At 38.3% G+C, this 27,368-nt stretch overlaps 1 protein-coding gene across 1 annotated transcript; it reads left to right on the top strand.

The window, feature by feature from the left end:
• Window positions 1-10,521: 10,521 nt before the first annotated feature.
• Window positions 10,522-27,312, top strand: ZDHHC13 (zDHHC palmitoyltransferase 13). Its single transcript, XM_074841594.1, has 17 exons — window positions 10,522-10,702; window positions 11,269-11,411; window positions 11,796-11,918; window positions 12,388-12,465; window positions 13,698-13,842; window positions 15,039-15,103; window positions 15,688-15,850; window positions 16,878-17,003; window positions 17,329-17,462; window positions 18,267-18,369; window positions 20,252-20,374; window positions 21,440-21,502; window positions 21,863-21,956; window positions 23,365-23,448; window positions 24,788-24,945; window positions 26,286-26,383; window positions 27,105-27,312. Exons 1-17 carry the CDS (start codon window positions 10,682-10,684, stop codon window positions 27,238-27,240), a joined length of 1,857 nt encoding a protein of 618 aa, XP_074697695.1. The 5' UTR covers window positions 10,522-10,681; the 3' UTR covers window positions 27,241-27,312.
• Window positions 27,313-27,368: the final 56 nt, after the last annotated feature.

The following is a 27,368-nucleotide window of genomic DNA, read 5'->3' as shown; positions in this document are numbered from 1 at the left end:
CCTGGATGATTAGTGGAAGAAATTGCCCATTCAAGACCAATAAAAATATCAGCACTTAAAAAATAAAATTGGGGAAATTTGAAGTGAAAGGGCAGTATTGTGAGTAATGACAGCATTATGCATTCAAATGCTTCTTCTAGACAATTTCTGTTCCATCTAATATTGCTCAAAAGATTTTCTGTGCTGTCTGACATTGGAGCATGGAAGCACTTTTATCTTGTTTCTGTGACGCAGACTGCTACTCCTGCTGCAAATGCTTTACCCTGCAGCTAGCCTAGCTGCCGTGAGTGAGAACTCTTCATCGGCCAGTTTGTTAAACTCATGGTAGGAGGCAATTAGTCACAAGGTTTTTTCAGGCAAGAGGCCATCACTGGGGTAAACTCACATCCTATTTGTTGCAAGGATGACAGATTCTGCCTCTTAAGGCTTGCCTGCTGTCCTTACAGATCTTCCTTGTTCCATCGGTGTGGCGCACAGACTGAGCATGTACTGTATGTATACAGGGATCTGCATCTGGCTGGAAAAGTCCTAATTCCATTCGGGTTTGTATTTCTCAAAAATAAATGATATTTGAAGAAGCATGAGAAACATTTTTATCTATTCTGTAAGCTTCATCCTAACGTAAGTAGTGTGGCAGCAGTACTCTAAGCAGTGTCCAGCTTGAAATACCTGATATTTCATATTTATTGATACTATACTATCACCTATCAAATTTTGAGAGCATATCCTCTCCCAGGATGCTGGGAATTTAAAATATAGAATTGCCAATATCTGTAAAATGGTACTTATTTAACCTGGGTTATAACTAATGGGAAATACAGCAAAAGCTTCTGATCATTACTTGGGGCAGTAACAAAGTAGTCTGGTTGGATTATTGTGGGAAGAAAAGTAACAAATGCCTACTTGAGCAGGGCCCAACAGGGTGAGCAAATTCCAGATTGCCATAGATCCTGCAGATGGAGTGGATCTCCCAATAGCTATAGGGAGGGAAGATGCTTTCCACATTTAAACCCCTTGTCACTAGGTGGCATCGCGATACGATAGCATTTCTAGATCGGGGCTCCGCCTTTCGACATGAGGACGGTTAATCTCTTCTAACTCTTGATGCAAAGCTACAGTTCAGTTTATCAGTTCAGTTTATTCCCATCCAGCCCACAAGAATGCTGACACAACGCAGTGGTGGACTGTAGCATACATAATGCATTGAGGCTGTAAACATCTACATAAATATGTAAACTTCCTTTTCAAAATCTGTATCTCTGAGCAACTGCGTGGCTAGTCCGAAGTGCTGTGCTTAGAATATAATGAAATGTGATTGCTCAGTTCCGGTTTTAGTCAGACAAGATGAATGACAACAGAAGTACATACCGTTGCCTCATGGTGGCAGCCACAAAATACTTGCTGCTCTAAATTATCAGTCTTAAATTCTGATCATGTGTTAACCTTAACCTAGAGCCGCACTGCATTATTTCCTTATTTTAAATAATCCACTATCTTCATTGAAAGCTAAAAGTGATGTGCAGTTGAAAATAAAACTGCAATAGCATATTTTTCTGCTTCAATTCATACAGGGGAAAAAAAAGCCTAAATGTGTGTGTCAAATCAAAATGGAAAAAAAAAAGCTCTGTTCTTATTTTTAGATTACAAATATGGATCTACTTTATGGCAACTGGACAGGTAATGAAACTATTTTTTTAAAAATTATGCTATTCCAACCCTTTTTTAATCTTCTTCCTTAATTATGTAACAAATTTGCAATTCAAGGTAATTTTAAATATATATTTCATCACCTTAACATAGTATAAATCAAAAGCTAGAAAACTCTAATGTATATGTTGCAACAGCCACATCTCTGTGAAATATTGTAGAAGGATCAGAGAATGATTACAAGAATAAACCACAGGAAAGCTCTTCTGAGTAGGGAAGTGAAAGCTGGAAAGAGATTAGTTCAGAAGGGGGAAATATAAAAGGAAAAAAAATCCACCATGCTTTTGCAAAAATCAAAACTAATGAAATATCTTTTGTATGATTAAAGTGTGGAGCTTGTAGCTACTGCAAATTAAGAATTTTATTTTCAAATTCCAAATATTTGTCTGGACAATCCATATAAATATGGTTTATAATCCAGGTTATGAACTAATAACAAAAAAGTTGCAAGAGTTACTAAGCTTAGTCAAGTTAAAGGTTCTGACAAAGAGTTTAAACAAATTTTTTTGTCAGTTCAAGAGAGTTATGAAAGAGTTGATTAATTCAGTTGGCTACTACAGAAGTCAATTTATGAAGCCTTTTTTGTTTAAGCAGGATATTAAACTATGTAGACACAATTTAATTCAGTTTGGTAATTCCTAGATTAAAAACCAAAACCAAAACCACAACATTGTGCAAAACTTAAGTCAAGCTACAGTTGTAGATTTTATTCATGGAAAATTGAACAGTCATTTTAATCTCTGCCTAGCTTTTTAATGCCTTACAGATATGTATCTCTTGAAACATGAAAGGCTTAAGTTAGCAGCTGAACAGAATTTGTCAATTGTGACTATAAAAATGTTTAGTACCCTTTTTTACGGGGAGTCAGGAGTGCTTGAGGAAATGTTTAAGGTAAGCTTAAGTTAAGTTAGTGGCTAGGGAGAAGAGAATGGTTCTATTTTTTCCACTTCTGTTACAGTAGAGCAAGAAAACTGCTTTCAGGAAAACCAGCGGAGAGTTTTCCTCACACCTAGCACTCTTAAACTTGCCTTTTGCATTATCAGCCATCAGCTATAAATGCAAAGAGATTGACTACATGAAATGAATTCATGCTGCTGTGATTACAGTGAATGTAAAACTCTAGGATATAGTTTTGACATTGACATGAACTAAAAATTATGACTGCTGAATTTAATCTTATGCTATATGGTAACATTATTAATACAAATTTCTCTAGTATGAAAATGGCTTCAATTCTTTTACTATTAAAATACTGAAAGAATCGAATCAAAATAACTTCTTCCCTGACTCATCTTAAGCTTTGTACATAAATTAGCTAATTTTTCTGTTAATAATCTCCCTTTGGAAGGTGATGTTTTAAGGACTGTAAGTCCAAAATATTTACAGCCTGGTTATGAGAATGAACTTGTAGAATAAGTACATTTATTGAGCTTTAGTCTGTCCTTCTTTGACCTACAGGCAAATTTAGTATGCCAGGAAGCAGAACAGAAACATCTCAAGAGGACAATGAAACTTTTGCAGGCTGTGTAAGTACTGGAATAGAAAATAACTAATTCATGTGACATTGTTATGATTTTCTTGGTGTGATACACTTCACACTGCAGTAGTACTTGCCCCAGTTCAGTAGTGTCTGTAACATGCATCCATGTCCATCGCTGGTCATTGAAAAAGAAAGCTTACTATCAATTTCAGTGTACTTAGAATCAGGCCCTTAAAGAGGTGACCCAGGTGTACATATTAAGCAGTTCATTAATTCATGTCAGAATTTATTACTTTATTGTGTGTATAAAATTAACCACTCTCTTGAGAGAGAAACCTCTCTGCAGACAGAAAAAAATGTACTGGTGGAGGGGAATACGTTTAACTGTTGGTTATCTACAGCGGGTGGTTCTACAAGGCTGAGGAAGAATGGGATATCATTGCCAGAATTTCAGTTGTGCTGAAAAATGCATACATCAAGTAAATGGCTATCATAAACTCTCAAAATATCTTGAAATGGGCCCATTCTTTTTTCTTAAGGTGGTAATAAATAACTATCTCAGTGTCTGCTAGGTATGTTTTATCATAATGTTTGGCTTTCCAGCTGGCATGTTGTAGTTACTATTGAGGATCACTTAGCGATGGGTTTTCTCCATAACGCTGCAGGTCACATATCCAAGAGCCCTTCCCCCTGTAGGTGAAACACAAGCAAGGCTTTGATGCTGTCAGAGTGTACCAGGCAGTCCTGAGCCCACTCAGGGCTCATGGGAGCCAGCTGTGGTGGCTAAGAAGTGGTTTGCAGCTGTGCTGTAATTAGGTGGAGACAGAAAGAAAATGGATGCTCTAGAATTGAGGACAGTTATCAGATGTTAATATGTTGGTTGCTTCTGATATATTTAATTTCCTAGTGTTTTCTTTGTAAAATTATGTTATTGGAGTGATGCCGCCTCTTGTGATTTCCTGAAGTGTAGTTTTCTAAGCATTTCTATGTATGCATTACTCTGAAGGTTTGGAGGTTTCAGTGTGTAAAAGTCCAGCTGTTAAAAAAGACACGTCAGGGGTAGGAAGACACCAAAACGGAGGTGGCAAACTTGTGTAACTCTTACACTGTTGTCGCTGAAATGTTCTAGTAAAAATCTCCACTCCTGTCAGTGAAGAGGGATGTTCTTTCTTTGCCCTTTTTCTTCCGGCCAAAACAAGTGTCAGCTTTTGACTGTATAACACATGCTTGCTGCTACCACCTCTGGAAGAGAAGAAAGCAACAAAATGAGTATGTGGAATGCACCTAAAAACAAGACAGCTCATGGTAATTCAGTGAAATCAAGCATGAGGATGTGATAAATAAATGTTGATGATGTTCATATTCATAAAATTGCAGCCAAAATGCACAGTTTAATACAAATAACCAGGAGCAGTACATCGATGTTCTGCGATTTCTAGTTAAAACTGCCTTCCAGGTTGTATCCTACGTGCCACAAAGATGGTGCTTGGCTTGCTGTTTATTGCACTGATTTCGCTTATGTTTTAAGATAAGGCCAGTAAATACTTTTTTTTTCTCCCAGAGCTGCTTCTGGTTAGCGTAGCTTTCTTCTTGCAGTTGTTTAGCTGTGTCAGTGCTTCCAGCAGAGCTGGGTAGCCTGAATCTGGCATTTCAAAACATGCATGTATTTCTATCCCCTAAAGTTAAACTGATGTGACAGAATAAATTCTGTCCTCAGTTATACTCTGCAGTTCCTTCTTTTGGATTAGCAAAGTTTCTATGACCAACAACAATGAACTATGTGTCTTCTATTGTTTATATCATCTGTTGTGTAACTTCAGTGGAATTTCATGAGGCTGAAATGACTGATTGCTCCTACACTGGTTTTATGCTTTTTGTAGCTAGTGAACTAAATGAAGTGGTTCACTGTGGTGATATGATAAAGTCCTACAATTTGAACATAAGCCACAGCTATAGGAAATGCAGACTATGCACACACTCTAAAAGTTTCTTTTATCTTTTTTTAAGATCCAGTATAGTCAACTACAAGGAAGTACAGCTGCTCTGAAGTAAATATTTTGCATTCTCAGGTAACTGTTCTGTCCTCATACCAGCAGTTTTGTGTTTGAAAATTAAAAAAAAAAAAAAAAAAACAAACACCAAATACAGAATCACAGAATCATCTAAGTTGGAAAGGACCTTGAAGATCATCTAGTCCAACTGTTAACCTAGCACTGACAGTTCCAAACTACACCATATCCCTAAGGATAAATACCTAAAGGGCCATGTTTCTAATGCAACTTCCAGTCTTGAGAATCTAAAAATGAAGAGGCAGAAAGAAGTGTACTCCAGCATCTGTTCCAGTTGTACCACGTGGCATTGTGTGGACATCAGCCTGATGGTTCCGGGATGATCTGAATCTCTGTGGGTGACACTCTCTTTGTTACCTGTGCAGAGCATAGGAAAGAAATTCCTTTGTCCCACTGAGTTCTCTTGCTTTCTAGCTGAAAACACTCATCAGATCAGAGTTTTCCTAACCATAAAAATATCAGGTCTCCTAAATAAACTCAGTTAAAACTCAGACAGCACTATGATATGTGCTTAGCTTTGTTTATGAAACACCAGGAAAGCTGTAAGCACAAGCCAGTAGTCAACACATCTAGTTTTCTTGAGTAGTTTTACTATTTGTGTGTCTCTTCCTCACGTGTTGAGAGCCACTGTGTCCTGCTTTTTTAATTGCCTTATAGACAACAGCTTAATCAAAACTAGTATTTTTGTTTGGTGCTCTTGTTTCTGTTAGATGAAGAGAGAGTTACATACTAAACATTTTGAAAACAAAATAACAGTATTTCAACTTCATGTATAAGTATCTCCAAACTGTACTTTTCTTGGGGGTATGGTGTTCTGTTTTTTGTCTAAGTTTAGAAATCCCCCCCTGAAAAGAAACCTGGCTCGGAATCCTATGCACAGGCGATCTGTAAATTCCCACAGAGCTGGTAGATCTGTCTGAAGAGTGGCAATGCAGAACCCCTGGCCAATATTCATGGACTTCTTTTTCCTCTGGGAACTTGCAAACTGGAGTACATCAGTTCTCTCATACCCCCGTGCCTCTGTACCACCTCTGGCTGCGAGTGGCTATGCGCAAATAATGTAGAAAATGAATTTGAATCATTCTGAGGACAGATACAATCCATTTTATTCAAATTTCACAGACAGAGTTAATGGCTTTATTTTAGGGGTGTAAATGGAGGTAAATTACAATGACCCTTCTGTTGATAGGACTGTGGTGTTATTCCTGTGGCTCCATAAAAACTCCATGTACAGCAGAACTGGAGAAAGATTTGGACGTTTTTTGGGTTTTTTGGTTTTTTGTTTAGTTTTTTTTTTTTTTTCTTATGAGAGATACAATAAGGAATTGGCTTCTAGAAGTAAACTGAACGTTATCTGTGCCCTCTAATTTTTTCTTCAGAAAAGGTATGCTCATGTGCAAAACCTTATTACTTATAGTGCTTCATAAAACATCAAAAGCAGTAAGGGATAATGTAAAATGCATAATGTGATGTTTTGTCACAATAAAAAAGCATTGTACTATTTAAATTGCAATTTTCATATTATTTGATCAGATTTAATGGCTTTTTTTTCTACTTGCTTCTCTGTCATTTATCCAGTGAAGTGAATACAAAATACTATTTGAAAGCTGCTAAACACCTAAGTATCTCTTCACTGTTATCTAATCAAAATTACACTCATCACAAGCATAGTCAGTTGGAAAAGGCTGTTTGGGAGGGAGAATGATTATTTTTTTTTTTTTTTTTTTTTTTAGGACTTTTGAAAACAATACACTTAATCTAAGTCTTTTAGTCTCTTAAGGATAGAAAGAGTAGAAGTTGTTCTTAATCATGCAAACACTTAAGTACTTCCAGCAAATTTACTCACTGAGTATAAATGAGATGTGTTAAGAGTGCAGCATTAGTAGCACAGCAAAGTGCAGAACTGTTCAGTTCTGCCTCAATTTATTGTCCACAAATAGTTCAGCAAAGCCTTTGTCTAAGTTTGTCACTGTATGCTGTGAAATAATGGTGGCTGATTATTAAAAAAAATGTAAATATAAAAATAAAAAACATATATCTTCCAAAACCCACAAATACAGTAAAGATAGTATGCAGTTCCAAAATGGAAATTTGCCTGTCTGTTCGTGAGGACCAAATCTTGCCTTCTGCTAGGAGCTTTGCTCTAGATTTCACCAATATCAAATATAGCTTCTTTTGTAAAAAAGTTGTAGATGGAGTAGAAGGAACACCTTCATTTTTCTCACTTCTGGAAAGGGTTTTGGGTTTTTTTTAATATAAAAAAAGATGCTAGAGGTGAGATCCACGGGTAACAAAGATTGAAGGAGACCAAGCTGAAAATTGCCTGCATACAACTGTAATTACTGCCACCAACTGTCATACAATATCATATCATCAAGTGACTTAAGGTTTATGAATAGTCTCAGATAATGCAGAAAATCTCTATCAAACTGACTTCTGTGGTAACAAATCCTAACTTCTCACAAGCCGAACCCTCAAACTGGAAAACATTAACTCTTTTTCTTCTTCGGTTTTATTTTTGCATTTCTGCATTTTTTGGGATCATTACATACCCAAGCAGCAAAATGCCTATCAAATCTTTTTTGTGGTATTTTAAACTTAGCACAAGAATGTTTCTTCTTACACTTCCCCAATGTGATTTCTGTATTCAAATCATATAAAACATCTTGTGATACTGAACTAAATTAAAGCTCTCAATATTTCATCGAGAGCTGCTTTAATATCTATTTATGTAGCAGTTCTGCATATGGAAGGAAAATCTGTATTAACCTGTCAATTGGAATTTGATTTTGCTTTCATTCTGCAACATCTTGATTGCTAGCCAAATTTGCAAAGTATCAGTAACCACATTTGTTCCTCCACAATAATGTTGGGAAAGCAAGTTGTGGTTTATTTGGAATAAAGCAGTTTTTCCTAATGTACTGTGAGCAGCCTTCACTAGCCACGTTTAGAATTACTTTTTTCTGGACTCTTTCCAAATATTCTTGTGAAGGAACACTTTTATATTTGTTTGCATCAGGTTTCTGTTATTCACCCACTTTTGGGTAACCATGGAGGACGGCAGATGCCCACAGTTTTTTGCAACTGCTTCCTTAAGTTACTAGCTTTAACTGAAAAATTCATAACATTTACAGTTTCACCTGATTTAAACAACAACAAGTAACAGTTGTTATTTCTTTGGTGATTTGAACATGTTCCATGGCAGATAGTTTTTTAAATCCTTTTTTTTTTAACACCCTAAAATTAACAAGAATTTAGAAATAAAAAGACTTAAAAACCATCTAGCCAACTTTTCTCTGATAGAGGAAAAAACCAGTTATTTTTGTTCCTTCAGTCAACTTGGGGGCCTAAACTATGCAATTTGGGATATTCCAGCCCTAAATGTGCAGCAGGAATAGGATGTGCTCAACTTGCACCTTTGCAGGGTCGTGGGGGACTTAGGGCAGTGCAGGCGTGGGTGCACAACCCACAAGAGCGAGCGCAGCGTGGGCCAGAGAAATAACCTTGCAGTATTTGATGAAAAAAGCTAGATGAGGAATAGCTTACCGTATTGATGTAGCATGCTCACAAACATTGGGATTCCTGCAACATGGTTTCCTGAGTCTTCTTTCAGCAGTTATTGTGGATTGCAATGTAGCTGTCTGGAAGGAAACAGACAACAAATGAGGATGAGAGGGGGACTGGAACTGAAAAAAATAGAAAAACAGGAAGGACAAAACCTGAGAGACAGGAAGATCAGACAGTAAAAAGAGCAGGAAAAGCAAATAAAAAGCCAAGTGTATAAGAGGAGTGCTCTAAGCTGTGTTTACCTACCTCATAAACAGCTTACTAACATATTTAAAATGATTGAAAATCTCAGCTGAAATTTATATAAAGCACAAGGCGCTATCAGTAGTCATAAAAAAACAAAGCAGCTTTCATGACTGTAAAGCATTTTGATGGCCACTCTATCTGTAAGGCACCAGCCTGCTCCACTTTCCAGTATTCTGGTGACTTTTGTGAATCCCTGTTACTGTTTTCACCCTGAGCTCTGTCAAGACTAAGGGCTGCAGGATGGTGAAGAGTGTCTTTTTATTTCTTGCAACCAACTAAATAGAAAAAAAGTTTGAATTTTTTTGCTGAGATTTTCCATCATCTCATATGGACTTGTATGCCTCAGAGAAACTTTAGTAGCCAGCAAACTTACTAACAGGGTATGAACTATCCCTCCTCCGAAGCAGCAACACTGAGCTGAAAGTACAGGTGATGTGCCAGGCCAGGCCTCCTCTCCCCAGCTCAGAAATCGCTGGGCACAGCCCCCAGCCTGGGCAGATCTCCAGTGGTTGACACTGCACTGAGCAGGAGACTTTCCATGGATGGAGGAGGGAGAGGAGGAAGGAAGGAGCAAGGGCATCTTCCAGCTGATGCCAGCCCACAGCATCAACCGACAAGCATTTTCTGCTCTCTCAGGATAGCTGGTAACAGCTTATTTTGGCCGTTTGCTGTGTACTGGGTTTTGGGTTTTTTTTTGACTGAAATGGTAGATACTGCTCTAAGGATAAAAGAGAGTCTTGCTATGATTATACAAAAGAGAAAATACTTTTTCCCCCCTTAAAAACAGTCGCAGGAAAACTACAAATACACATCAAATGAATGTTTTTCAGGTTGCAACATCACACCCTTGAGAATTAGAGGACGGATTTACGATTGCCTTGATAGCGTTCATTCTGCCCCCACTGTAGATGCTTTATGATGCAGCCTGCTCACTGCTCCTCTCCCACCCTGCTTTTAACCAGTGCACTGGCAGTGGTTAATAATAAATAATGAATGTTAATAATAAATGAGGCATTGCTTTTTTTTCTTCTGACGTGCTTGGCATAAGGATAATTCCTTGCTAGCATTTCATACTGTAATTAGTTTGCTTGCGTTATCAGGTGTCACAATATTTACAAGCTTTCAAGGCCGGGCAACTCCTTCGCATGTCAGCCTTTGAACCGGGCGCTGCTCCCCGGGGCCGTACGCGGCGCCGGGGGGGGGGGGCGGGTTGTAACCGCGGCCCGTACTTCGCAGGCAGGGCCCAGGGCTCGCTCCGCTTTCAGCGGAGCCCGTTTGCCGCTGCCCGAGGCACAGCCCCGCGGTTCCACCCGCAGACGCGCGTGGGGGAACACGCACCCGATGAGTTTCCCCGTGGCGCTGCCCACGGAGAGAGGAAGGGGCCGCTGGAGTCGGGGCTGAGGACACGCGGCCGCCCTTGAAGCGCTTGTGCAAGGCGACGAGGCTGTGGGGGCGGGCGGGGCGGCTCTCCCCGGCCTCCCGCAGGGCAGCGGCCCGGCCCCGCCCGCCCCGCCCGGTAGCGCGGGGGCCCGGGCCCGCCCCCGCGGCGTTGCGGCTCCCGCCGGCGGTAACCAGGAAGAAGCGGGAGCAGGAAGAGGCGGCGGGCGGCAGGATGGCCGGCGGCGGCCCGGCGGTGAGGGGAGGCCCGGCGCTGGAGGGGCCGGCGGCGGGAGGCGGCCTGGGGCTGAGGCGGGAGGGGCGCCGGGCTGGTCGGTGCCCCTCGCCGGGGCCAGGCCCGGGCCCTGGGGCCGGAGCGCGGCTGAGAGCGGGGCCGGCGGCTGCCTTGGTCGCGGCACGAGCCCCGTGTCCCGCCCGCGGCCCTCGCCCCGTGCCGCGGCTCCGGTGGGCGGGCGGGCGCGGCTGCCGCCGGTGCTGTGGTGCCCTGGCCTTTCCGAACCTGCTCGGGGCCGTGGGCTGTCGGTTGTGGTGTAAGCATTGGGTAAGGGCGGTGTGTGGGGAGGCAGCTCCGCGAGGTGCTTAACGCCCTCGGAGAGGGGCCCGACGGACCTTCACCACTTCCCTCCTGACCTCCCTCGCCCCTCTGCTGAGTAGAAAGACGAGTCTCCCCTCAGGTGCTTCAAATTGACTTTCTCCTTTGTATTGATGCAACTTAACAAGTACAGCCTGGGCGCCTCGTAAGGAGAGAGGTGTGGCCTACGGTGTATAAATAACATTTATTGATGTTTTGTTAACCAACAGTGTAAAAACCACTGCCATGGGCCGCATCGCCCTCATGGGCTCAACTGCCACGGCGCTGAGGGGGAGAAAGATCTGCCCGTGCTGCTGGGAGCATATCCCATTGTTGAAGACCCCAGCACCTGTGATATCGTCAAGGCTACACAGTAAGTATATGTTTTGTGTGTGCAAATGTTGAAATAGATGGGAGTGTTCTCAAATGTGAGCCAGGTTAGATATTTTTACAAAGGAAAATTTTACAATTCTGTTTTCTCCCTGTGGTGAAAGAGGAAAAATCACTTGAAGGTATTATTGTAAGTATTTTGGTTATATATCTCTCAACCAGGTTTGTTAGGTAGAAAATTACTCGTTAGGGCTTGGTCCAACTCTTTTTACAAGACATCCACTGAATGCAATGTGGAATTTGCTTAGGTAGGAACCACTGGGTGATGCTTATTGAGGTTTACTTTTTCTTTAGTATGGGGCTGTCTCTAAACTGGTGGATACTTAACAAATGATTGATAGGTAAATTGAGATTTTTCTCATTTAAGGTATGGAATAGTAGAGAGATGCAAAGAACTGGTAGAAGCAGGATATGATGTTCGACAACCAGACAAAGAAAATGTGACTCTTCTTCACTGGGCGGCGATAAACAACAGACAGGAGCTGGTTAAGTAAGCTCGAGAGTCCTTGTGAAAGTAACACAAGTATTCTGCCACTGTTACTTATAATCACTTTGTTGCTATTATACGTCAAGGAGCGTGCTGCTTGAGAAGAAAAGCATAAAATTCAAATTTTAACCCAATTATCTTTGTGAAAATGTCACTGAAATGTGAAGTTACTGTGACTTCTTTATACGTGAAATCATGTAGTACGTGAAATCATCAGATTTTCCTGGGTTTGGTTTGTTTTACAAAGATTAAAGCTGATTTTATAAACGCTTTGCTAATAACTATATTTTTTGTTAAACATTTTCTCAAAAGAGCATCCTTTTCTGCAAAAATACTCTTGTCCATTCACTTCTCTAGTGATTTTTTTTTTTTTATTGTGAGCTATTTATTACTAGAACTATGTTATCCTTAGTATAATGCTTTAATATTTTATTATGTTTATGCTTAATTTTATTGTGTTGCTGTTACACAGGTATTATATTTCCAAAGGTGCAATAGTGGATCAGCTAGGTGGAGATTTGAATTCAACTCCCCTTCACTGGGCCATTAGGTATGTTGCTTGCAACTACTAATTGTAAATCTGTTAGCGTTAACAGGTGTAGTAGTATTTTGTGTAGCACAGCAGTGGTTATCTTAAAGTTCTGTGGCATGTTTATTTTATTGAGGTATAAAGAATTTCACAGCATGCCTGTAATAATGCTGAAATTTGCTCTCTGATTCCTGGCAACTTTACAGGTCACAAAGTCGTGATATGTGTGGATCTGTGTTTTAGTGACTTGGACTCATGTTTTGAAGTTTCCCTAGGGATGAAATGGTTCTGTTGTGACTTGTCCTCATGAGTTCTGCCTTAGTGGGCAAAGAAGACTTGGCTGTTTTAGGGCAGTGAAGTTAGCTGTTGATGCTTATTAGAGCACAGTTTAAGGCTGAAAAAATTGTGGTCACAGTTCTCCTCAGACTTCAGCCTGTCTAGCTAATACGCTTTCAGTTGTTTTAGCTTCTGCACTAGATTCCCTTGGTGTGCTCTCGTAAGACTCAGCGCTGCCAGTCCTGGACTTTGAAGTGCAAGCAAGTAGCAGTAGAAGCATTGTAAAACATCTTATTGTTTGGGGGCATGTAGAGAGGTCTTTGGCCTTCATCTCCCAGTGGCATCAACTTTTCCTCTTATGCTTCTTATAGCGGCCACCACAAACATGCACTGTCTCTTCCTGGGCAATGGAAGCTCTTGGTGCTTGTGTATGTTTAATGCCTCTTTGGATCTGCTCTTTCTACATCTACATCTGCTCTAGGCTACAGCTGTTTGACCTGATACAGTTTAAAGTCGTACAACTTTGGCTTCTAGGGCAGGACTTGAGTAAAATGATCAAAAGAACAAAGCACTGCTCCTCTGGAAAAAAAACATAACCTTAAATAATTATTCTGGGATAACTTCTCTGAGTGTAAATTCTCACATTGAAGATCAGTGCTTTCTTCTGGGCAATCTTAGACTTCTGCTAAACAAAATTAGATGCTGCATCAGAGAAAGACTGCTCACAGGCAAAATTACTGTAGAATAACCACTGTATTCTAAATTAACAGTTTGTCTTAGACTGACTTATTAAGGTATGTATTTAATATTCTGATATAAACTTAAATTTTAAAAAGTGATTTCCTAAATAAAACCACAGGAATCTGAAAGGAAATTTTTTTAGGGGGGTATCTAGGAGAAATTATTAAGGCAATGCTTTAATGAAAATTTCCAGCTTTTTTGTCATTTGTATAGTTTCATTTCATGTATCGCTGCAGACAAGGACACCTACCTATGGTCGTGTTATTGTTGAAATGCGGAGCGGATCCCAGTCTTATTGATGGGGAAGGATTCAGTAGCATTCACTTAGCAGTGCTGTTTCAACACATGCCCATTGTAGCTTACCTCATATCAAAAGGCCAGGTATGTTGTTGATGTCCCAGTTACTGTTTTCTACTGATGAATAGCTGCCTGCATGTATAATACGTTTCAGAACTGACTGTTTTGTTTTCTAGATGATAAGCAGGTATTTGACAATTATTTCCTTGTGCCATAAGTTCAGAGAATTTTTAGATTATTTAAAATATATATATATAAAAAATACTCTCCCCTGTTTTTGTCATCCCCACACATACACATTCACATACAATTAGAGTGTTTAAGGACAGTTGTTAAGGCTATGCAGATTTGTGGTGCTGTATAAGTAACAACGGGCTTTTAAAGCCAATAACAAAAAGCAGTATATGAAGTGTATATACATCATGAAGTATTTACTATTTGATTATGAAATGTCTATTTTTTCCATAATCTTTTGTTGTATCTGCTCTAGGTGATGTCTGCTTAGCTTAGATCTGAAGTAAGTAGAATTAATAAGTGTAAAAATTTGCCAATAAAAATGAGAAAAGAGTTTTTACATGATCTGGACTGTTTCTTTGAAACACTGTGTATTCAGATGTAAAGATTTTGTGAGTTTATTTTCTTTCTCAGAGGTCTCTTTAATAGAGTAACCGGCCTCTGGAATGTAGGTATAGGTGGTGGGTATCACAAACTTTAAGTTTTTAACCTACATATATTCTACTAAAAGATCCAAGTGATTAAACATTTCTTTTAAGCAAATTTGCTCTAGTGTAATGACGGATGAAGGTGGAGAAGAAAGAAACCTTCATCTTGAAGAAGGAAGAAGATTGGGTAACATGAGTTGGATGTTTAAATATTACATATTGAGATACATGATCTTTTTTGTTGTTTTAATAAACCAGTTTTATGTCCTTGGACGTTCTGTTTACACAAGGTAGAGGATTAGCATTGCTTTCCAACGTACGTTTTATTTATAGTATTTTTGCACAAAAGAGGACAAGAAATATGGTTAACGTGGTTCCCTTAAAAATATCCTCAGTGGAGACTCAGCATATTGTGAAAGGAATGACCTGCAAGACTCAGATGGGGGGAAAAGAATGTTTAAATGAGTGTTGGCTTCTTGGCTGGTATAACTTGGTTTGTTTCCATTTTCCTTCCATTAGTGAAACTAAGCCTTCTGTATTGCTCCGAATCTGACCATCTAACTCTGTTTCCCGAAATCACTGGTACTCACTTGCTTGTTGTCTTTTTCTTATACTTAGAACATAGACACAACAGACTTCAATGGACAGACACCTTTAATGTTGTCAGCACAAAAAGCAATTGGGTAAGTAGTGAATAACTTTAAAAGATTTTATTTTATTGTACCCAAGAAGCAGTCAGTTAAAGTTTTTCTTATAAAAACTTTCTGTTAAACTGACATTCCTTCCCTTTTAGTTGTACTAAAATACGCGATATTTCAGAGATCAGCAGTTATGAAGTAGCGAATTGGATATAGCAAAGAAAGTCAATAGAATTTCATAAAGAAGTCAAGGTTTGCACCTGAACTAGCTGCAGCATTATTATGCTTTCCCAGAAATAAAAAGAAATGGAGGTGTACACAGTAAAATGCATTTAGAATAAAATGTGGAGATGGAGGCTTATACACAGTGTTGTAGAAAGATATAATCTGTGCCTATACCTCAAATTTGTTAAAATGGGAAGATAACATAGTCTGGAGAAAAACCTTCAGGGCAGGACCTGAATTATAAACTTGGATCTGTCGTTGATGAGCTTGTTCTGAGACAGGGTATTGTGTATCTGTTGTTATTTCACAGATGGAAACAGTGGTTTTTATAAGGTGTTCAAAAGTTTCATATCCAATATAGATTATCCTCTGTTCGTTAACTTTTGTACTTTATTTTCATCTAGACCAGAACCCACGAGGTTTCTCTTAAAGTTTAACCCCTCTCTCAATGCTGTAGACAATGTTCAAAAGAATACTGCACTGCATTGGGCAATAACATCAGGAAATACTAGTGCAGTGGATCTGTTGCTGGAAGCTGGTGCTAGCCTGGACATAAAAAACGTCAAGGTACAATTTCTTTTATGATATTTCCTTCCATGTGGCATGAATGTGTATCATGAATGTAAAGAAAAATCTGAGTCTTCTTTACTTTGGACATCCCTTGCAATGGGGGGCTCACTAAGAGCGGGTGTTCTTAGTCTTTCCCAAGAGGAGTTAGCACCTTTCTTGTGGTGTGGCCCAAAGTATGAATGCAGAGATTCTTTGCAACGTCCATTTAATGAAGAGCCAAGCCTTTCGGTCACTGAACATAATTGTGTCCTTTGCAGATTCTCCATGCCCCACCCACTACCCTCCCTTTGTTTTGTTTTTTTTTTTTTTTTTTTTTTTTTTTTAAGTTGGCTGTTTTCTATTTCAAAACACTTGTAATGAGAAGTAACAGCTTTGGCCAGATTGTTAGAAATAGCCATGTGTTGGTGTCCAGTGAGACTTAGAGCCTTTAAAAAGATGCGTGTGTTGTCCTGTGAAAGCCAGTGTTTGACAATGCCTGTTGATATGTTCAGAAGGGCTAGTCACATAGGAAAGTCTTCATCCTAATATTTGTAAAAACTGGTAGTGAGAAGTATAACTGTTGAAACTATCAATTCCTGTGATGATGTAGATACGTTTGTACAGTGCCGTTATTCAGGGTTTGCATATTAAGCAGCTTTTCCATCTGTGCTTTTTTTGTTTGTATATGTGATTTAGGGGATTGCTGTTTGGTTTTAAAAAGTTAACATAAACAAGAAACCTTCGCTTTCAGTAAGCATGTAATATTCTAGCAGACAGCTTAGTGTTTCAGGTTACTGGAGACAGCCCAAGAGTTAACTCAGATGGATGCAATATGGTTGCAACTATCAGTTTTTAGAACTACAAAGCACTGGATTAAGCATGTTAAAACTCTGAATTTAGCTTACCCTTGCCTTAATAAAAAAAAAAAAGTGGGAGAAGGAAGTAGCTGCCAAGTTATTGTTTTAGTTTTTTTTTTTGCTTCTGTTAAAAATGAAAGCACTTACATGTCAAGTGCATAAAGAAATAAACATTTCTGTTGTTAAAGGGAGAGACACCGCTTGACGTTGCTTATCAAAGTCTGAATCGCTTCGTGGTTTATATGGTGAAAGAGGAAGAAAGAATGAGAAGCAGAAGAAATAACAGGTTACTGAAAATAGTAGAGAAATATGAGGTAATATCCACAGTAATAACTAATGGAAATCTACAGCATTCTGTGTTTAGAATAATATGCAGTTGAACTCTTTTCTAAGAAGAGGATCCTTTAAGGTTTCTGAAATGGGGTGCCCAAAAATAAAATTCTTTAAAAGCATGTAGCAGTGGTTTGGGTGGGGGTTTTATGTCGTGTTCCCCCCTCCTTTCCCTTCAGCATATTGATGTGTCACTTCATCTTATCTATCTTGAGTCTTTCAACATTTGTTTCCACATTATCAGAGTACTTTTGAAGTAAGTCCTGCTTGAAAAATTTGTCATATTTTAACAATAATCCATTTTAACAGCTCTTCCTGCTGTTGGCATCTTCCTTGACGTTGATGTGGGCCATAGGATACATAATGAACTTAAGTTCTGATTCTTGGCTTTTGAAAGGAGTTCTGCTTCTCTTCCTGCTATTTGGGATGGCTCTGTTTGTCAGGTTTGTAGCTTTTTCTCTATGTATGTATATTTATTTGTTATAGACCCCATATTAAGATAATGCAGTATTCTCTTCAGAGTTTAGTTTGATTTAGCATAAAAAATACCTCCTGAGAAATGGTTGCAGAGTGTGTCAAGAATTTAAATGTATGTATTTCTTAGAATGACCATAGAATTTGAATGTCTTTAGGTGTGCAAAATAATAGTTTCTCATCACTGGAAGATTTGAAAAAACACTAAAGTGTTTAAGCAATCTGTTAGCTAATTTTAATGATAAGGAGAGTGTTACTGAAGGTCTGCACCTGGTAGACACTGAGATATCTATGCGCAATGCTCAGAAACATGCTCTATCTCAACTTTTTCTTCATTATTTGTGACAAAGAATGAGTTTTAATGAAACATTTCCCCCCCCTTTTGCTCCCCAGACCTCCCAGTGTTATCCTAAGCTCTTCTGCAGGTTTTCTGCTTTCTTCAACAGTTACTGCAACAGTCAGTGTTCCTTGAAATGGCAATGCTATCAGTGTGCAAATAGACAGAGATGGCACTTTTCACCCAGTGCCATAGCACTTCTGTTGTATAATATTAGGCTGGAAAAGAGCACTCTTCAGTTTCATTTTTGCATTGTCAACCCCATATGCATCTGGCTAAAGAATGCTTTTGAGTGACAATCCTTGATTGCTTTGAGAGAGACTTGAAGTATGTTCTCTGTGTGTGAAGTTTTTAAAATAAAAAACAGATAATTTATACTCCATGGAGTTACATTATAAATACATTTTTTTAAAAATACTTTTTAATATTCTTTCAGGCAATGTGTGGGGCTCAAGAATTTAAGGTATTTTCCCACAGCATTTCTGCTAAGTTCAGTTTTTTGGATGTCCGTGACATGGTTTTTCTGGTTCCTGCCCGATATCCTTTGTACTCAAGAAATGCAACAGAACTCTTTATAATTGCTAATAAATCCCAGCCTGGTCCTGTAAATAGTAATGAGCAGTCCCAGATAATTCCACATGACTGTTAACATCTGGTAAGATTGGTTTACTTCCATTGGGCTGGGGTGAAATAACTTTGAGTTAAATTTCAAGTTATATACAGAATAAAAATGTGTACCTTCTTTTACCTTTAGCGGGTATTTGTGTACAGTTCTGAACTACTTAAGTTACTGGAATATCAAAATGAAAATGTCTTTGCTGTAAACCTAATTATCTCTATTAGCATCTCCATGTGACTCTTTAATCTTCCTCATTGAGACTCGCAAACAGTAATACATTTTGGCATGTAGTATAACTAGACAACACATGCATTAATAATAATTTTCAAAGCATCTCTTCATTCTAAAATGTCAAGAATTTGACAGTAAGTGATATTTGTGCTTCTGCTTTTAAAAACAACACCCTCCCCCGCCAAAAAACAAGGAATAAATTTCTTCATGTCCCACTGAATTAGATCTTCCAGTCTCCCATCTTTATTCATAGGTTATGCTGCATCCTTTGTGTACAGTGGATTAAAGTCTACCTTAGATTTACTTTCTTTGAAGAGGCTTTGCACTGAGTACAAAAACGTTTTAGTAGTTTACTCTATTTTCAGTGCCCTGCTCTTCTGTTACACAGGGGGCATCTGTTTATTGATTAAGCTTTGTGAAAAGGCCTTAGGGAGATACTTAGAACTGTAAATAATTTTGTACTAAACCAGCTATAATATATTGCTACACAAATTCAATTAATTTTTAATTCATCCTTTAAGTGGCATTTTCTTTGTGCTGTTTCAAATTAAGATGTCCTTAATAGAATTATCAGGATTAATTTTGATGAACTGATCAAGTATATTCCCGCTAGGGATACACGCATATGCTTGTCTAAATGAAAATCATGTTATTCAGTGGTGGGTTGTGAAGTTTTAAGATTTTCTTGGTGTCATCTAAATTAAAAGAAAAAAAAAAAACTCAACGATAGGGGTTTGAGTCAGACACTTTGTTGAAGATAGCGTAGCAATATTCTTGAAGGTCTAACCATAGCTTGGTGAGATGGGGAAATAGTTTTCCACTTCACTGTCTAACCATTTTCCTCATGAATATCTTTTCCTTCTGGAGGTGGCCGCAGATCTGAGTGTCATAGAAACGTTCAGTATTTTAGTTTCCTGTATTTATGTCTGAATGAAAATCTAGCCGTTCTAATTAAGGATTACTCTCAGATCCAAAAAAGAGTAGAAATGCAAATAGTCCAGCAGTATCCACAGGAAATCATTTTGACTTACGTTAATGTGCCCTACAATTGCCTTGTAACAAACCCAGCTGTAAGACTGGTCATAGACAGTGCCAATATTTACTAATTTATTGTCTTGATTTTAATTAGAGCTATTTTGCAGTGTTTTTAGTTGATAAGACAAAACAACCTTGAGGTTGCAGTACTTGATTTTTAAGCATTATTCATACTGCAGTTCTATAGTGGCTTGGTGGTCACTGGCGATGGGATCCCAGATTGGGCTCTCTGCTCCTTGGTGGCATCATGGACTGTTCTTTAAAAGCTCAAGCTCTCAAGTTTGATGCTTGAATTTAATTGATATGAAACCTGTCCCATCCCACATTCCTGTTGCTGTATGGAGATAGTTAATCTTGATGTGGTTTTCCCCTGCCTTCACCTGACTTACAGGTATTTTTAGTCCATAGTAAAAGTTATGTTCCTAATGACTGTATATCCTCCCTCATGTATAATAATAATTTGTCTGCCAGAGAACTTGCAGCAAACAACTGTATGTAGTGGTACAAAAATATATTCCTTAACCTGAACATTACATGTAGCCAATAGAATTCTTGAAATCACCGTCGTGTTTTGCATGATGGGTCTTGTTTATTATTTCTATGAAACTTGGAGATCTGATCCTGGATATGTTAAGACTTCAGAAAAAGAAAGAAAAGAGGTAGGTGATTTCATAAAAACGAATGGAAGGGATAACCTGGTGTAACACATAAGCTTATGGTTGATTTGTTCGTCACCATGTGCAGCTTTGTTAAACTTGAAAGCAGTTCTTCTAAGAGTTTGTAGCTCTGTCATTGAACAGCATAGATCATAGAGAATTTCTCCTCCTACTGCTTGTTTCCTTAACTTCATAATCCTGCCGTGATTTGCTTCCCTCCATCTCACTGAAATGTGAGCTTTGGCCAAACATCATACAGACTCCCTGAAGTTATCTGTGATATAAATGCACATAGAACTTCACTTAATAAATATAAATTTTTTATGGTTTCCACTCCAGTTGTCTAAGGTTAGAAAGAGATACTCACAATGCTTTCCTACAATTCTCCATGCTCGTAAGGCATACCAAAGGCTAGAAATTACTTAAATTATGTCAGATACATTGAAGATGTGTATAATGGTTTGATTTTTGTGCTTAAGCATCGTGTAAATGACATGCCATTTCCTAGCTCTATTGTAGAATGGCAAAAAGACTCATCGCCAACTGATCAGTAAAGAATTTAGTGTTTGGTTTCTCCAACCTGTGGATTAAGGGAAGCGTTTTGTTTGTGATCTCACTGCTCTCCATGAGGGTGTATTTCTTCAGATGGCCAGGGAGAATAAACTGCAATTTTACCTTGTTACCACAGAACTAGTAAATGCTGTCTTACCTAGTACTCATAAAGGAACAGTAAATATGGTGGCTCTCCTCATCTCTCTGAAGTGTGACTATATGAGAGGTACCTTGTATCTTAACACAATCTCATTTTTTGGAAGAATATTTCATTCACATTACTTATTAATTTTGGCAACACAGAGATACTTTTCTGGATAATCCTGCATGAGTGAAGTTGCATTAGTCTTTGCTGTTTTGTGTTTCTCATGAACCTTTTTAAGTAGCAAGTATTTAGTCCTATTGGTGCTTGGCACTCAAAATGCTAGTGAACTGCAGAAGGCCTAGTGTAAAAATGTTCATAGATCCCCCTGAAAATGTGATCCAAATGTAAGTGCAGACTACTTTGTCTTTCAGAACATTGTAGCTCTTGCAGAAGCAGGTTGCTTGGACTTCAGGACGTTTTGCACATCGTGTCTTGTAAGTGAGGCTTTGGTATTTGTTTTCTTTTTGAATCTGGCTTTTACTCGATACTGCTATAAAAAACTTCCTCATTGCTTGTCATGCATGGTTTGTTCTATTTTACTTAAATTTCTTCTTTTACAGCAACAAAAGAGATGCTTTGAGATCCTTGGACTCTAATCTGAATAAAATAATAATTATTTCCATCTCTTGTTTTGTAAAATTAAGATGTACAGTTCTCATCTATGTTCTGTGTCGTGAGGTCTCTTATACAGTAGTTGTACAAAATATGAAAGTGCCCATGAGGTGATGCTCTAAATTTTGAGCGAAATAGATGCTTTTGCCATGACTGTATTCTTTTCCTTCATCTTCAACTAGGTAAGGAAGCCTTTGAGATCTATGCATTGCCTTGCTTGTGAGTCATGTGTAGCCAGATGCGATCAGCATTCTCTGTGGATTGGACAGTGCATAGGTGAGTGTTCATCAAATCTGAAAATACCACATATTTTAAAAGCTGCAGAAATAACCTTTATCTCCTTAGAGAGAGAGCACACCTGGTATAAGAATACACAGTTGATGCTGAAGGGGTTACTGATAGGTGCCAGAGGGCCCAGTTAGACAGAGACACCAATTAGATGGCAGAGAAGAAGGCAACTAAAATGATAAAAGGGTGGTCACCCTAAGAGTAGAGACTGAAAAGTCTAGGACTTTTGAGAGGAGAAGGAACAGGGAATATGACTGAGACTTTACAAAAACCCCAAACAAACATCAATGAAGACAATGGCTAAAGTGAACACAGAACTGTTATTCACCAGGCACATCATACTAGAACTGGGGGAGGCTCAGTGAGAATAGCGATTGGATTTAAAATTGGTGAAGAAAACATGTCTTTACATGACACGTACTCAAATTTTGGAACTTGCTGCTGTAAGGGTTTGCAGATAAAGGCAGTATCAGAAGGTTCAGAAAGGGATTAGACAAACTTTTGGACAGTGTGTCCAAAAGTAGATACTGAAAGAACTCGTCAGGTATGCACACGGACATTGTTATGCAGTAACTGTGGATGAGGAGAGTGAACTCTAAAGTGGCCAAGCTCATGTGTCCTCCTGAGCTGATGTTGCCTGTTGTCACTGTTAGAGACAGTGAAGTGGAGCAACTGGACCACTGAGATAACCCCACAGGGCGTTTTTTATGTTCTTGTGTTCTTTGAGAAACTCCCTTGTTCTTCCTTTCTGTCTCATTACTGGTGATGCTCAAGTTAGAAAGGTTAGAGCTTTACATCCGTAGCAATGTATTTTTGGCAAATTCTTTTGCCAGTAGCTTTTTTGTAATGTTAAATACTTGGAAATGCTTTTATAGTGTTTGCTATTTACACGGTGGTGAGACATCCTTCTGATATATTGTTTCAAAGCTTTGAGCAATACTGATTGTAATTTAAAGAAAAATAATTGTATATCTTCCTGTAACAGTTTCTCTGACAGAAGTCTGGGGTGTTTATGCATATGTGTGCAATTCTGAAGCACACAAAGGTCAAACAAATTGAATAGCTTAGATTTTTCAGTCATATGAGACAGTTGTACTGTGCATGGTGAGAGTTCTAGTTGCATAATTAGTCCTCATATAGCTGAAACAGCTGAATGCATGCTCTGAAGAGGAGACAAATCCTGGCTGACACTATCAGAATTAATTCTATTATACCAATTGGGGTGGCTTACAGGAGAAAGTTGAGAAGGATATCAGTCTTGCCAAACTCTCTTGAGGATAGCAGAGGTAATAATAAGTGGTTTTGATTCTTTTTATTCCTGTTGACTTTAGGGGAAATGCAAATACTGCTGGATTTTAAAATGTCATTTTTTTTTTTTTCCTTGACTCGAATACAGGCGTTGGGAACCATCGTTACTACCTATTGTTCCTGTCTTTCCTAACGATGACCGGTGTCTGGCTGCTTCACGGAACTCTTCTGTGTATGTATCCATTAATTTATTTTAATTTAGCTTTCAAGGATGCACGTGTATGGTTGTTATTTTTCAGCATTTCATTTTTAGCAAGTGTAATTATACCTGCACAAATGATACTGTATTTCAGCAGTGATGTTATCTTGTAATTCTGTCTTTACATGAAAATATATCATCTCTGAGTCTTTGGTCAAATATCTGATTATGTTTGTGTTGAGTAGAAACTAAGATACAGCTCTAGTGGGATGTCCATTGAGAAGTACAGTAGTCGTGTGGAGGAAGGTCAGGTTTCAGGTTCTAGTCTGGATACCCTTTACTGCAGTAGAAATAAAGTTTGTTAATACATTATTGCAAAGGCTTTATTGATTTTATTATTTAGAAATATCTATATTGAACACTTGCAAAAGTTTACTTTTGTTTTTAATGTAGTGATGACTTTGAAAACAGCAGAACTGTGTATCTCATTAATAAATCCAAGCTGTTACTTTGGAAAATTAAGAAATTTCTTGGAGGAGAGCCCTTATAATATAGTTTCTGAGAATGAATTAACATAGCACTAATCTTTTAACTAAAAAGTAGAGAGAGTTCATTTTATTTTATATCACTTCACATTATATTGAAATGAGTCAAAGTGAGCGAGCTGTGGCAGTGGAGGACACAGGACCCTTGTGAACATGAGTTGCTTTCCTGTGTTTCAGTAGTAGTCTTACATATACAAAAAGCATATTATTTTTTTTGGTTTTTGTGTGTGAAGGAACATGGGAGGAAAACCTCTTTATTGTTCCACTGACATAGAGGCAAAAAAAAGTTGCTCTGCATTTAGTTGTTTGGGGTTTTTTTATAGGTTAGACACATGTGGTAGGCTTTAAGTATCTCTTAATAAATCTACAGAAGTTGGACATTCCAGTTTATGTCTATGTAATAGTGGTAAAATACTGCGTTCTTGGCATTGTCACCGTAATGTGGTCTTTTGTTGATGGTGATGTTTAAGAGAAATGATATATTCTGTCCTAAAATTACAAATAAGCATGAAGCAAAATTTTGGAAGTCTTGACAATGAGAGATGATGGCTTATTTCAGCATCACTATTTAACTATAAAAAAGTGCCTAGCCCAGTGCCTTGAATGTTCCTGTTGTGGATTATGAACATATGATGTGAAGATTATGCAGCCAGAATAGCAAGCAGTCACATGTCGATGTGGGTGCTTGTAAGTGGGAACATGATATATCAAACATGGTATTTTTAGAGCATATTGCTACGTAATATTCATACTATGCATATAATCTTTGTTCGTTTCTTAAGCGGCCTAAATTAAAAACGTGATTAACTGATTATGTATCTTGTCAGATTGGTCAAATCATTGCATCACAAGTTATCATCAAGATGGAGCATGGACGTACTTCACACAGATAATACATTGTTCTCCCTGGGTTTTCTACATCTTCACAGTAGCCTGTTTTCATACTGTATGGGCTTCATTGTGGCTGATGGTTCAGCTTTATCAGGTATTATTTTGCTTCAGTTTATGCTCCTCTCCTTAAGAGTTATCGTATTAAAACTTTTTCCTAGATGATTTGCTGTAATAAGAACTTTGTGCCTGCTTTCCTCGACTAATTAATATTCATATCTAGGTGCTTTTCTTAAATCTCAGGGCAGCCCTTGAAGTTTCATGGGTACTTGTGCACTCAACATTCCAGTGTTAAAAGTAGGATCACAGTCTGCAAATCATTCCTATAACTGAGTTCTGGGTTTACTACTCATTGAAAATACTAGACCTATAAAAAGGTATATTTAAAGGCAATAAACTTATTTGACTAATAGAACTGGTATTACTGCCCCCAAAACAGCACAAAAGCTTAATAGCACAATTAGTCCCAAACCAAAATTTCTGTGGTAGAGCTCAGTAGTGGGTCACTAGATGGTATGAAATCCCATTGCTACAATAAAAATATATGACCCGGATTTTATCCTGATGAGGACTGTCAAATTTCTTGTTTATGTTTTTCTCGGAGAGAGCTTGGCTGTGCAAACAAGCTTGAGAAGAACTGTCTTAAAACATCTAGGAAACAGCTTGTTTAGCAGGTTTTAGGAAAGATGTGTTGTGGGAATATGTGTGAAGCATACTGAGCTAAAGATTTGTTTTACATTTTATTTAAAAAAAAAAACAAACCCACAATTATGTGTACTGCTAGATTTCTGTAATGTCCAAGGCACTGAGATACCGTGCTGGGGGGGAAAAAAAAGGATCTAGGTAGGATGTTTACAATTAATTACTGTATTTCATACACAGTCATTTGTAAATGTCCTGCTTTATGATATTTAGCATGTCATTCAGCAAAGGACCCTTGCAGCCATTTATAAGGGCCTATAAGATTTATGTTGATTATAAAAACCCAAGGAGATGGACAAAGGACTAAGTAAGCAAAAATGCAGGAAAAAACCCTTAAATTTCATTGTGAAACTTGGTGAAAGAAGACATGGAATCAAGAAAACAGCGAAGTTATTGTTGAGTCTCTGACATCTCCTTTATCTTTTTTGCTAAGCTGTTTTGTCTTTTTCGGGGGATAGATCTTATACTTCTACAGACATCTCTAAAAGTACAGTCTTTATGGTCATCCTGATTAAGCCTGCCTCTTCAGTGGAAGCATTAATGTTACAGCTTGCTGGGTTCTGGTTTAGTCCAAGTAACACTTAAAAACATACTTTTCAGTCAATAATTGTGGCAGTAGTTACTTATTAGATATGGCCAACCTCTTCCCCTCCCTCCCTTCTCAATAGTGTCTTTTAGAATTTTAATTTGTGATCGTCATGTTTTAACCATTACTTACATTTTCCTTTTGGTAAGATTGCATTCTTGGGATTGACCTCGCATGAAAGAATGAACCTCCTGATACAGAGAAAATCTTCTAAGCATCCTGTTTCGCTCAGGAGAACTCCATACAAGTGAGTATTAATGAATAGCATGTTTTAAGCCTGTATCTTTTCAGTGTGGATTCGCTTCGCTACTTCATTAATGCAAAAAAACAGTGGTCTATGGATGTGCTACTCGTGCATGTTATGAGTTGTGCTAAAACGAGGAAATGGACCTCATTTTCTTTGCTGAGAACTCTTGCCCTAGGAAACAAACAGCCAGCATGAGAGCTAGTGGTGTTCTTTCTGCATGGCTGTGCACATAGGAAAAAGATGTGCCAAAATCAGTCCATAGCATTAATCAGTAGACCCAATTTTGGGTGTGAGGGGGTGTTGTCCAATGTTTTCATCAATCTCTGAGCCCATTCTGTAGGTTCAGAAAGAGAACTAAGGTATGAACTGCTCCCTTTCTGACTTCTCTTGCAGCATTTAGCTCAGTAGAGAAATTAGTACCACAGTTTCCCTGTTACAGTAGAAGTCCATGTTTCCTCATGTGTGTTAACAGATGAGATCGTACTAACTCTTAAATATTTGAGTTGAACTTAATCTGCTCTCAGTCTTTAATGTAGTACAGGTTGTAAAAGTTCAACAAAGGAATAATGCTCGATAGACAACTATCCTTAGGTTTCTTCTCCCAGAGCTGTCTTCATTGACAGCCTTATATCTTAAGTACTGTCTCACAGTGAACGTGTATTTTTGATGCTTGCAGTCTTCTTTAGTTAGGTTTGTTAATGGATATTTCTCTCCTTTTCAGTCTTGGATGCTTCCAGAATCTTGCGGACTTTTTTCAGTGCAGTTGCTTTGGTATGTTCAAACCCAATGTAGTTGACTGGACCAAGCAATACAACCTTTTTCCCATGGCAAAGGAGAAAAATGTTCATTCTGTTTGAAGTTTTGCTTAATTTTGAGAACAGTTGAGCTGAAAGCTAAATAAAACTGGATATTTTGTTATTTTTTACAAATTCTTATGAAGTTGCTTGGTTTTATTATTGTTTCAAATATTAAACCTATCTTGCAT

Source organism: Strix aluco, chromosome 16 (assembly GCF_031877795.1).
Source record: "Strix aluco isolate bStrAlu1 chromosome 16, bStrAlu1.hap1, whole genome shotgun sequence".
Classification (NCBI taxonomy): domain Eukaryota; kingdom Metazoa; phylum Chordata; class Aves; order Strigiformes; family Strigidae; genus Strix; species Strix aluco.
The sequence above is the reverse complement of the archived record's forward strand: the minus strand, read 5'-3'. Positions and strand labels throughout refer to the sequence as shown.